Consider the following 14,099-nt stretch of genomic DNA (forward strand, 5'->3'; position numbering starts at 1 on the left):
GAGGTTCTGTATTTCCTCTTCACTTTCTGCCATAATAGTGTTGTCATCTGCAAATCTGAGGTTATTGATATTTCTCCTGGCAATCTTGATTCCAGCTTGAGCGTTATCCCACCTAGCATTTCACATGATGTACTCTGCATATAAGTTAAATAAGCAGGGTGACAGTATATAGGCTTGACATACTCCTTTCCCAATTTGGAATCAGTCTATTGTTCCACGTCTGGTTCTAACTGTTACTTCTTGACCTGCATACAGGTTTCTCAGGTAAAGGAGGTCTGGTATTCCCATCTTTTGAAGAATTTTCCACAGTTTGTTGTGATCCACAGAAAGGCTTTAGCATAGTCAATAAAGCAGAAGTAGGTGTTTTTCGGGAATGCCCTTGCTCATTCTATGATCCAACAGATGTTGGCAATTTGATCTCTGGTTCCCCTGCCTTTTCTAAATTCAGTTTGTACATCTGGAAGTTCTTGGTTTACATATTGTTGAGGTCTGGCTTGAAGGATTTTGATCATTATCTTGCTAGCATGTGAAATGAGTACAGTTGTGGGGGAGGTTAAAGATTCTTTGACATTGCCCTTCTTTGTGATTGGAATGAAAACTGACCTCCTTTTCCAGTCATGTGACTTCATAGTACAAATAATAATGTGTTTTTATATTACAAATAGTATAGTCTTTATATTACACATAATATTTATATTATTTGTATTTATAAAACATTCATTCTTTTAATTGATTAAATTTTAAAAATTAATTTTGAATTACTTTTATTTAGGTTGGTGGAAAAACTACAAAATGGTATAGAGATTTTTTGATATCCCTCACACAGTTTTCCTAGTAATAACATCTTGTCTAATAAAACAATTATCAAGACTAGAGAATTAATGTTGATACAGTCCTACTAAAACCCTTACTCAGTTTCACCAGTTTTTCCATCATGAATTTAGTAGTTATATTTTCTCAGTTTTGTGTATACTATAGCAATGTCTCAACTTTTCCTTGTTTATTTTAATATTTGACTTCCCTCATACAGATATTTACTGAAACTACAGTATCAGCCATCTAATGTATTTAGGTCAGAAGTCAAATCTGCAGTTTATTGAGAATAATGTTTTGATTGGAAGGTTGTTAAATCCTCCTTTCCTTCAGTAATCTTACTCATATCTACTCCTTTCTCTTTCATGTCCCACTGTTTTCTGCTACTAAATTGTTGCTTATGTTAACTTTCTTTGGATCTTGGTTCAATTTATAATTTTTCTTTTTACAATGCTAGAGATCCAACTTTATAGTGGATAGGTACATTGGAACATGAGCCATATTTCCAGACTGACTGAATTGACTACTAACTAAATGTGAGTCCCTGTGACTAACTTTACTTTCCAGGTTTTTTTTTCCCTTCCATGTTTGGTAGACCTAGATGTTGGCCTATATAATTCTCTTGTATGTATAGTCTCTAAGCTGTGTCTGACTCTTTTGCAACCCCATGGACTTTAGCCCACCAGGTTCCTCTGTCCGTGGGATTTCCCAGGCAAAAATACTGAAGTAGGTTGCTATTTCCTTCTCAAAGGGAGATTCCTGGCCCAGGGATCAAACTTGTGTCCCCTGCATTGCAGGCTGATTCTTTCCTACTAAGCCACCAGGGAAGCTCCATATGATTCTCTAGCTGCCTTTAGTCTCTGAAATACCAGCTTTAAAACTAGATCCCTGTCTAGTTTTATTATTGAATCTTCCTCTGATTCACTGCTTAAGTTTTATAAGTCTACCTGTGGACTAAAGAGGGTTATGACTGTATACATTTTCTTAGGTAGCTATATACAGTTATTGTGAGATAAATTACTATTAAATACTATTAAGACTTCCTTTATTACGTTTACCTATTATCCACACTTGCCTATCATTTTCCCACTAGGTACTAATGAGGGTCTGAAATAAGTACACTTTTGGTAATTTAATATGTTAAGCTAACCTGCAGGAAGATGGTTGGATGGGATGACACATTTGTTCTTTGTCCTGATTATTATAAGTATAATGGAGATGTACAGCCTCTGACTTCTAAACTCAACATGAAACTTAATGGTCACTGTCTTTCACTAAACATGATGCCTAAGCAAAGTGTGTTTCTTTTCAAGGTTCAATAAAAATTATCAACTGAAGTGACATCTATTTGGATGTTTAAATTACCAAATTCAAAAATATTAAACATATTAGAAAATATAGCTAGTAAAAACATCACTTTTTATGAAATGAGATTGTTCAAGTGACTTTTAATAGAGTTGCTTTTTCACTTAATAGAAAGAAATGGAGTAATTTAGTATTAGTGCAGTAAGTTCCAAAGTATTTTCTTTTTAAAAATGATCACCACTTCGTAGGACCAAATGGAATATTCAAGAATATCTCCAATATTTTATGTTCAGATGTTGAAGCAATTTTTACTCTCTTCTCTCTCTTTCTTGGGCTTCCCTGGTGGCCCAGAGTGTAAAGCATCTGCTTGGAATGTGGGAGACCCAGGTTCATTCCCCAGGTCAGAAAGATCCCCTGGAGAAGGAAACTGGCAACCCACTCCAGTACTCTTGCCTGGAAAATTCCATGGATGGAGGAGACTGGCAAACTGCAGTCCATGGAATCGCAGAGTCAACTTCATGACTGAGCAACTTCACTTCTCTGTCTCTCTTGCTAAGTGGATGGAATTGGGTAGCAAAAGGTTGTTAACAGAAGTTAGGAGCAAAAGCTTTTCCAGATTACAGGCATGGCAGTGATGTATTAAGATTCTCTGGAGAAACAGGACCTATAAATTATATACATAAAGAAGAAGAAATAAAAATATATACTTAAAGAATTGTCTGACACAGTTGTAGAGAATAACAAGTCCAAAATCTACAGGATAGAATTATAGGTTGTAGATTCAGGGAAAAGTTGGTGATATTGCTGCTTGAATCCAAAGACAGTTTAGAAGCCAAATTCCTTCTTCCTCAGGAGATCTTAGTCTGCTTTCTCTTAAAGCCTTCAATTGATGGGATTAGATCAACCTACAATATGGAGAGTAATCTGCTCTATTTAAATTGCATTGATTTAAATGTTGATATCATGTAATAGTACTTTCACAGAAATATCTGGACTGATATTTAACTGAGTTTCTGTGTACCATGCCCTGAACAAATTGACTTATAAGTTAGTTATCACACATAGCTAGTCGAACAATATAAAATGTGGTAGTATAAATCAATAGAGAATTCCCTTAGAGCTGTAGCCTGGAACCCAGAAATGATTGTTATTTACAATCATGTTCATATGCTTCTTCACTTCATCTGCATTGTTAAAAACATAAATTATAACTTTTTAGGATCTTTTCTTAGGAGACACTTCTCCATGGATCTCTCAGATTTCTGCATATCTTAGAGGAAGGCACCAATTGCCTTTTGTTCTGAAATATTCTAACAAGGATGTTTGCATGGAACAGAAACTTGGAAGAAGAGGTAGAACATCCATCCAATGCAAATAGGTAGGGCTGCTTATTGCCCATTAGAAAATACTGGGTTTTCTAAATTCAGAATTCTTCTCCTATGTAATGGAGCCCACTGTGTGTGAAGGCATCCATATAGGCCCATCCCATTTGGGATTGTGGACTAAAGGGACACCAGTCTGCTAATGACCTTGCTTCTAGCTGTGCCATACCTGAATTACAAGTTTTGTGTCATCCACCATCATCCATGAAACAGAAACAGCTTACTTGTAAGCTTGAAAATACTGTAAACATCTCAGTTCTTAACAGGCTTTAATATATTTCATTTTATTCATCACTTTAGATTACTGTGTTGGTAAGTATGGTGCATGCTGTGACATTCTCTTTATGCTCATATATCACTTCATGGGAAATAAATGGGAAAACAATGGAAGCAGTGTCAGACTTTATTTTGGGGGGGCTCCAAAATCACTGCAGATGATGATTGCAGCCATGAAATTAAAAGACGTTTACTCCTTGGAAGAAAAGTTATGACCAACCTAGATAGCATATTCAAAAGCAGAGACATTACTTTGCCAACAAAGGTCCATCTAGTCAAGGCTATTGCTTTTCCAGTGGTCATGTACGGATGTGAGAGTTGGACTGTGAAGAAGGCTGAGCACCAAAGAATTGATGCTTTTGAACTGTGGTGTTGGAGAAGACTCTTGAGAGTCCCTTGGACTGCAAGGATATCCAATCAGTCCATTCCGAAGGAGATCAGCCCTGGGATTTCTTTGGAAGGACTGATGCTGAAGCTGAAACTCCAATACTTTGGCAACCTCATGCGAAGAGTTGACTCATTGGAAAAGACTCTGATGCTAGGAGGGATTGGGGCAGGAGGAGAAGGGGACGGCGGAGGATGAGATGGCTGGATGGCATCACTGACTCCATGGATGTGAGCGAAACTTTTGAGTGAAATCCAAGAGTTAGTGATGGACAGGGAGGCCCGGCATGCTACAATTCATGGGGTCACAAAGAGTCAGACACGACTGAGCGACTGAACTGAACTGAATGCTCATTATTGGATCAAAGATGAAATATCTGAATGTCATAGAGAGACCACCTGTATCACCTTCTCCCCAGACTAAAAATAAAAACATGTTCTGTTTTAAAATAGAAGGAAATCACTGTTTGTAATATATTCTCTTCATCTGGAATTCAAGATCCCTATATGCACTTTACAGATCTCTTTGAATAAAACAGCTAAATACTTTGTTTCCATTGTGAGTAGCTTGTGTATTCATCCTCGTCAACCTAATAAATGAACTGAGGAAGGACCTGGAATGAAAAATGAGGATGAGAACATCAGCCTCAGCTAGCCACTGCGGGCAGATAATACAGAAAACTTTAGTCTGTCCAAGTACTCCTATAATCTTATGAGATAGAAAATTCAGTAGGCAAACATTGTTGCCACAGTGTTAATGAAATGAACTTCATTCACACATGTCAGATACATATGAGCTATGACACCTTGGGCCTTATTGAAATGCACAGAAAGAATTTGTATTAATTGAACTATAGGAATATGAGGCAGGAGAGTTGTCCAGTCACTAACTCTGAGGCATGATAACCCTGGCTCTGGATGTGTCTACATTTGTAGGGTACTTTCAGTTATTTAAGGCATGTGGTCATACTTTGCACTCATGCCAACACTTCTGGAATTTTAATACTTTGCTCTAACTCAGAAAAATAATGTTCATACTAAGGATAGAAAAACTTGAATACTTTGGAAAAATCTAGGCCCTGTGTTTTAATAGTGGCAGTGATGGTATGTAATTTCCAATTACTTCCTTACAATATTAATCAAATTATTTTGTAAAGCATTAAGACTTATACATTAATCTGGAAATATGATATGCACCTTAAGGAAACTAAAGCCACTGCTCACATCCTTAGCCATTTATTTATTTATTTATTTATTATCTTGGACCCATTTTTAAAAGTGGAAGGGTTCATTTTAACTATGAGAACTTTAATCTTCTTCTTTTCCATAAATATATAATATCTAAAAATCATACCCATAATAATGCTTTAGTTTTAGAATGTATTTTCCAACTTCTTTTTAAATGCTTGTTTCACCTAATCCTAGATATTACATTAATTAAATAGCTTTCTGTTTTATTTTAAATCAATACAATTGTTCTTTTTCATTTATATTAGTTTAATTGTCTTTTATTCATCTTCATTTATGGTAGGTATCACTTATAGGAAATAACAATACTATTGTCAAGAATTTTTCACTTCAGTGAAAAATCTAGATTTTCATGGAGATGTATATTTTTCTAGCACACTATTATATATTATGTCTGTTTATAAAAGTTATTCTTGATGTACTTGAACAATGTTTACAAAGAAAAAGTAATGAAAACTTTAATAATTTGAGTCAAATAACATGTTAATCTTAAGTATTCACAGAGTACATGAAAAGTCTATTTTCAATCTGAATTATATAGATAAGTGTCTCAATTCTTTTCTTTAAAGGGGACATACAGACATAATCTCAATCTATAAAAAATTAAAAGAAGCCATTATTATTGGAATTTTTTTTTTAAACTACAAGTAAGTTCTTTCCTATTGATAAATGAAAATGGGTATTTTTTTGAAGCATAAGGAAGATTTTGACCAGATTTTTTAAAAAGGTCATAATTTTGTTTGCTATTAGTTGTGTAGTACTGATGATGCTCATGAGGTAGTGAATGTTGATTTTGGAATGTAGACTACTTCAACTCTTACCCAAAGGTATCAAAGCAATCTACTCTAGCAAGTTTCTTTTTAACAAACAACTTTCTTTTGAACAGTCATGTGTTTCCTTGAACTAGCAGTTAGTGTCTCTGTAGTTGCCTATGTTTGTTTCAAGTTCAGTGTCATAAACCTTCATATGTTATTGACCACCTAGTTGAAGGTTTCTTGTTATGGAGTTCCAAATAGTCAATCTCAGGCAAGTCTCAACCAAACCCTCTTGAATAAAAAATGATTTGTATATAAAACTAATGTTTTAGTTTTTCATCTAAAGTCATAAGATAAAGGAATATGCTAAATGATATAGAGGTGGAGTTTTACCTTTCCAGTGTATATTTGTTGGGAAAAGGATCCATTGATTGTTCAGGCTTTGTCCTACAATTCTAAGAGAGGAAATTTCTCTCTGTCCAGCTAAAGATAGCCTAAAAAAGATTCCCAAGTGGCACATAAGATTCAATTTTTACTTTTTTTTTAATCTTAAAATTTACATTCAGCTTCATTCTTTTCAGAAAAGAAAAACACACCCACACAAATAATATTAAAAAAACATTTTAAGCTAGTTGATTCATTTCTTTCTCAAAAGATAGATACCTAAAGAGATTATAATAGTAGTGATACTGTTAGTAATGATATTCATAGCAACATTTATATAGTACTTATTGTGTATCACATGTTATTTTTAATAATTTTGCATATATTTATGAATTTAATCCTCAAAATAATCCTATGCATTAAACACCATCATTGCACCCATCTTAAAGATCAGGTGTAACTTGCTCCATTAGAGAATAAGTGAGTGTCAGAGCCTAGGAAGTGTGGTTCAAAAACTTGTGAGTCTAATCTCTACTTTATGTAGTTCAAACATTTCATTTTTCAAAGACAAAACCAAACTAATTAGAGACAGGATCTTCCCACATTCTGCTTTTTAGAATTCCATTCCATTCCACTCTATTTATTCACAGTTGACTCTGCATATCCTATTTCTAATTAAATTTGGCCATTGGTCAAAATGCAGGAAATCATTACTGAATAATCATTTTAAAAGAGAAAAACATAAGGTATATTCCTATCAAAAAAGCCCAAATATATATACATTTTAATCCTGATGAATTAATAAAAACTAACACGTGTTGAGAATTTACAATATTGCAGGCAGTATGCTAGGTATTTTACATGCAGTAGCTAATTTATGTCTTGTTATCATCTCACAAGTATAGGTGCTATTATTATCATCCCTTTTTAAATGGAAAAAATTAAGGATCAGAGTGACTGAATTGCTTACCCAAGTGTCAGAAATAAAATTTCAATCATATAATGCTATAACTGTTTCATATAAAAAAGAAAACTGTCAAGTCAATTTCAAAAAATGTTTTAAAAGTGCAAAGGTTTTTAAAGAAAGAAGTTTCTGTGCTGGAATAGATTTCAGATGTAATATAAATTTTGGAAACCAATAATCAAGATAAAAACCAGCCACAGACTATGATAAATAGAAAAGAGTAACCAGCTATTCTTTTCCATTATGCTAGAGCAAGAAGTGCTCAGAAGAATTAAGTGTCAATAAAGCAAAGGCAAAATTAAACTTTTTTCTAAGCATAGGCACAATTAACCTGTGCAAATTACTCATATTGGTTGGTAATGAAGCAGATAGCTTAGTGAAATTGAGAACAAATCTGAATCACTCTAATGAGATTTTCAATTAGATAAAATCACACCTTATATTAGTTATCCTGAGCTAGAGCTCATACTAATTAGCAAAAAGGGTCACAAAAGAAAATTTTATTTTTCCCAAGGCCAGAAGGCCATGATTAAAGAATATGATAACAGTCAATATTTATGACATCTATATATATGGGGGAGTGTCATGTAGATGGGCACAATAAAGAGTAGAAATGGTATGTATCTAAGAGAAGCAAAAGATATTAAGAAGAGGTGGCAAGAATACACAGAAGAACTATACAAAAAAGATCTTCATGACCCAGATAATTCTGAAGGTGTGATCACCAACCTAGAGCCAGACATTCTGGAATGCGAAGTCAAGTGGGTGATTGTGGCCATGAAATTAAAAGATGCTTGCTCCTTGGAAGGAAAGTTATGACTAACCTAGACAGCATATTAAGAAGCAGAGACATTACTTTGCCAACAAAGGTCCATCTAGTAAAGACTATGGGTTTCCAGTAGTCAGGTATGGATGTGTGAGCTGGACTATGAAGACAGCTGAGTGCTGAAGCATTGATGCTTTTGAACTGTGGTGTTGGAGAAGATTCTTGAGAGTCCCTTGGACTGCAAGGAGATCCAACCAGTCCATCCTAAAGGAAATCAGTCCTGAATATTCATTGGAAGGACTGATGCTGAAGCTGAAATTCCAATACTTTGAACACCTGATATGAAGAGCTGACTTATTTGAAAAGACCCTGATGCTGCGGAAGATTGAAGGCAGGAAGAGAATGGGAGGACAGAAGATGAGATGGTTGAATGGCGTCACCTACTCGATGGACTTGAGTTTGAGTAAGATCCGGGAGTCGGTGATGGACAAGGAAGCCTGGTGTGCTGCAGTCCATGGGGTCACAAAGAGTCATATATGACTGAGCAACTGAACTGAATGGTCATGTAGATTTCCTAGGAGTGTGTGAATGCTCATCTCTGTCTCTGATAAACTCCTACCTGTTGTGTCCAGTAAGTACCAGTTCTTTATCTCACACCAGAAGGAAAAGAGACAATGGTTTCTTGGGTTTTAAAGAAAAGGTGGAGTTCATGGTAATTTTTTCTGCCAGAGGAACAGAGTTATATTTATGATATATATAATTTGGAAGTGAGGAAAAGACCATAGAAAGAGAGTAGTTATAAAAATCTCTACATTGGGGATCTATTCTACTGCTATTATGTGATAATAAACTGTCAACCTTCATTTATAAGCATCAGCGTTTACCTTTTTATAAAGATTTGAATTAGAGGAGTTCATATGATTGTATGTTTAGAGTATTCCTTTAAATTATCAGTGCTTGTCTCTTATAGGAGCCAGTGATGCTGTCCTTTTTCAAAATAAGTCTGGGATATACAGAAATATTTTAACACTTCTTTGAGTTCACTCTTCCTGTAGTTCCATGGAGACAACCTTTTCTGGGCTTTCAGAGATGTTCTTCCACTGAACCTCTTCATCTCTTGGCAAAAAGGCATTTGCATTGTTTTGGTTATTCACATTGTATATTACATGTTTAAACCTGCTTACTTTTGAACATGCTATTTGATCATGCTACCTGACATTTTACTTCTGAACAGGCTATAAAACTATATTTTTATTCTGAAGACTCATTTTCACCCTCTTATCTCTCATCATCTATTTTCCTATTTTTTTGGCAGATCACTGTTTCAATTAAAATATCTCAAGAAAGGGCCTGTCATTCACATAATATGATGTTCAAAACAAAAGTGAAATCTGTTCTATGGGATGATATTGGCAAAAGTCTGACTCTAAAAGAATTTACGGATCAGAATATATTTATTTTACAATTAAACTTTTTATTAAGTAGAACATAAGTAGTGAACACTAATATAAAATCTGTTCCTTTTTTGTTTTTGTTTTTTGCAGATCTGGATAATGTGGAGGGCATTGCTGTGGACTGGATAGGAAATAACCTGTACTGGACAAACGATGGCCATAGGAAGACCATTAATGTGGCCAGGCTAGAAAAGGCTTCTCAGAGTCGGAAGACTCTCTTAGAGGGAGAAATGTCCCACCCCAGAGGGATTGTGGTGGATCCTGTCAGCGGGTATGAGATGTTTGATTAGCTTTATATAAAAGAAAATGATGCTAGATAAATTTGATTTTTGCATACCTAAAAGAAGTAAGTTTTATTCCAAATGTGCATTCACATATCAGTGACCTGATTAAGAAAAGTTACTCATTTAATGATTTCCTCTCCTACAGAATATGCTAAGTAAACTTACCAAAATACATTGAACTGATATAGATTATTTGTATAAAGAATACATTTACTTGATTTATTCAGACAAGCACCATCATTCTCCATTTTAGATGGACTGGCACCAAGATAAATAATTCAAACCAACAAATCAATTGATTTAACTTTTAATTAAAGACTATTGAAATTTAATGTATTCAGAAAATGGCAACTTTTTTTTATTGTTCATTTACTAAGGATCAGGCATTGTATTAAATAGGTTACTGTGCTCTGTCCATGATCCCCTATAATAATCCTCTGAATTAGTTGCTGTTCTTGTTCTTCTTTTGCAGAGAAATTGGTAACAAATCTGCCAAAAGTTTTTGATTATTAAGAAACTGTATAAATATTTAAACCAAGACTTTATTCAAAACCACTTTACTGCAATACTCTTGATTAGTCTAGATTGGGAATCATGTAATTTTAGATATAACCAGTTTCCACATAGTGACATCATTTTAAAATAATACTGTATGTATGAAAATATTGAAAAAAAGTGAAAATTCCTAATAGAATCTCAGAATGAAATGAGTTGTATGCATATTTTACATGTTCAGTTTTTGTCTGTGGTTTTTATCCCCTTCATAGCTTGTATTTCAGTGTTTCAGAATAGGATCACAAAATTTATTTTTTATACTGTATCATATATATACAAAAAATAATTGACTAGGAAGCACATGACTCACTTGTAATTTGAGATCACCACATTTCTGTTCCTAAAATTGTGTTGGGAATAGCTCCAGATACAATCAGGGTGCTTCTTTCTAGGCTGACCTAAGCAGCAGGTGAACTCACTGATTTTTGAAAGGCATAATTATAAAGTAATTTCAGTGGTTTTATGTGTGGATTCTTTAAATTTCTATTTTGTTCCCCAACTCTTAAAGCAAGTCATCTCTCTGACCTTAAGCTGAGGCAATCCTAACATTAAAAGAAAGTATTTATTCCACATTTTTGAAATTTCCTTGAGGCAAGATGTTTCAAATATATCTTAAAACAAAATCTTCTTTCTCAGTATTATGTTAGAGGAAAATATTTTCCAATAGAATTAAAGGCTTTTTCAGGTACTCAGGGAAATGACACTGAGCGGAGGTTATGGAACCAGATGATTTGGAAGGAAATTCATGTCCCTAGTCCTATCTCTTTCTTCAGAATCAGGAATCCATTTTAAACTTTCCTAAGAGGCAAGCGTCCAGTTTAGATTTGAAACCTAGAGCATGTAAACACATGATTCAAAACATTTAGGGACAAATCTGATATGACATTTTTTCTTTTCATTAAGTCAATTTCCACATCCTTGTAGATCCTCTCTGCCAGCTAATCCTATGTTTGCCTCTAATGCAGCAAAGAGTGAGTCTTCTACTTCTCCCGTCAGACAGATTTTTAAATAGAATACTGCTATCACACACCAACCTAAAAACAGACATGAGCACGGATATATCTATGTATGTATATGTGTATACACATGTGTATACGTGTATACACACATTTTTCCTGTAAAAATATACTATGCTCGGAGTGCTGCTCTAGAACTACAGTAGGTAACAAAACAGGCATAGTCTTAGCCCTCATGAAGCATTCTGTGTTATCTGCAAACTAGCGAATGGGGAGCTGCAACGGTAAGTAAGCACCAAATGGACAATTAATGTAATTTCTAGAGACCAAGGGCTTCCCCTGTGGCTCAGCCAGTAAAGAATCCCCCTGCAATGCAGGAGACCGGGGTTTGATCCCCGGGTTGGGAAGATCCTCTGGAGAAGGGAAAGGCTACCCACTCCAGTATTCTGGCCTGGAGAATTCCATGGACTGTATAGTCCATGGGGTCGCAAAGAATCAGACACGACTGAATGACTTTCACTTCACTAGAGACCAAGAAATGGAGTCAAATAAGCATGTTAAGGTGAAGGAGACTAACAGAAAACTGTTTCAATACGTTTGCTGAAAAGCTTCTTTACGGTGCCATTATTTAAGTTGAAACTTTGTTTAGAGAAGGAACAAGCCATGAGGAAAGAGTTCAGATGAAGAAAATAGTGCAGTTGAAGATTTTCAGTGGTTAGAGGAACTGCAATGAAGACAGTGGGGCTGGTTGTAGATGGCAACTGGGAAAGTGACTGAAGATACAATCGTAAAGAAATTAGGGCCTTGTGTACCATGATGAGAACTTTGTTCTTCAGTGCAAGTGTAAAACAGAGTTGTGATATCATCAATTTATATTTAAAAAGCAAACTACTCTTACTATTCTGTGGCGAATGGATTGGAAGACAAGTAGAAATAGGACCATCTGAATTTGTATCCAAATAATTGCTTGACCCTAATATGTTTTTTTTTTATGAAGATGTGATTTAAGTTTGAAAAGCTCTATTTTAAATAGCATAATATAATTTTAAGCAAAACATTTTCAGAAGAAAGCTGATTTAGTCATATTTTTCTACCATAATACCTTTTACAGTGGTACACAAGAAAGCATCACAGATATTCTCTGCCATAATAGCCTGTTAAAAAAATTACTCTGTTCAGAACTATGTTCTTATCAAAAGCTTCTGAACCAATTATAGAATTAGTAAAGGATTCATTCATTTATTTGTTTAATAAAATACATTATTAAGTAACTACTGTATAGATAAATAGAAATCAGTAAGGTGATAAATGTCTTCAAGGATGTTATAAAGCAGTGTGCTTGGTGTAAACACACACACACACAGCCCCGCCCCAGAAACACACACACACACAGCACACAATTTATCTATAAATTCAAATAGAATTAAATGCATACTCTGGAAATTTACTGAGATTTTAAAAGATTTTTGAAGTTTTAAAGTTCAGAATTGAACTTTAGAGGATGGGTAGGATTTCCAAATGAATTTCCTCAAGAGCTTAGAGTTTGGGGTCATAGGTTAGTCACTGTACTCTGAGGGGCAATATGAGTACTTGTTTGGAAGCAGGGGGAGTTAGTGGTGATTTTGAGGTGAGATGAGTTCGTTAAGACTAGAACCAGGGACATGCGAAGGAATATAGCAGAAGGTGAGATTAGAACTATGCAGAAATCTTCAATGTTGTAATTAAAAGCTTTAACTTATTTTGCTGACAACAAAATAATTAGAAGGTTTTGAGGATAAAAATCACATTTTTTTTTTCAATTCATGATTTAGGAAGACAAGTGAAAGGCATATGACAGCTCTATGAGAAACAACCCATGGGGAGTTCCCTTTGAAAAGTGATAAAAGACAGATGGTAGCATTTGTAATAGCAATAGAAATGTGAGAATTTAGACAGGAGACAGTGAAATAATAGGATTGGCAGGGCTCAACAGTTGTCAAAATGGGAGGAATTAATTATGATGGACTGTTCCTCAAGGTGATAGCTCCAGATTAACTCCCCCTCTTCCAAACATTTCACATTTCATAACACAAATAACTTAGAAACTTATAACTCCAATTCTGATTTCTCAAAACATTGTCTCCAAGAAAAGATAAATGAAAACAATTCATATATCCCTCCAGTCAGGATTTTGCATAACCCTGTCTTAAGTAAGAGTACCACATCCTCTAGTTGAAAGCTAGATATTATCTCATCAACGCAATCAAGTTTTAAAACAGTAAAATTTATTTTAATTCCATGACTGAAAATCTTATAGATTTAAAATTTTGGGAGATTGATCATCAGATAATACAATTTAAGTTGGAGACATGATTAATATCAACAAAACCAAGTTTAATGTTTTAGAGTATAAATATGAATTTTTTAAAATAGAATTATCAGACATGCAACACTATCAAAATCAATACAAGGTATAAATGCTATAAATTCTATAAGATGAGAACTGTCACTGGGAAACAGAAAAAAGGGCTAATTTTGAGAGAAAAGCTAGGGATAGACTTCATTAAGAAATTGCATTTGACCAGGTCTTGAAA

General features: G+C 34.5%; 1 protein-coding gene across 1 annotated transcript in view; it reads left to right on the forward strand.

Moving 5' to 3' along the window:
• The window catches only part of LRP1B (LDL receptor related protein 1B), a 1,961,274-nt gene that overhangs the window by 1,016,840 nt on the left and 930,335 nt on the right, over window positions 1-14,099 (forward strand). Inside the window, exon 12 of the mRNA XM_069573760.1 lies at window positions 9,822-10,002. Coding sequence (XP_069429861.1) covers window positions 9,822-10,002 — 181 coding nt within the window. The remainder of the gene's footprint in view (window positions 1-9,821; window positions 10,003-14,099) is intronic.

This window comes from Ovis canadensis, chromosome 2 (genome assembly GCF_042477335.2).
Source record: "Ovis canadensis isolate MfBH-ARS-UI-01 breed Bighorn chromosome 2, ARS-UI_OviCan_v2, whole genome shotgun sequence".
NCBI classification, from domain to species: Eukaryota; Metazoa; Chordata; class Mammalia; order Artiodactyla; family Bovidae; genus Ovis; species Ovis canadensis.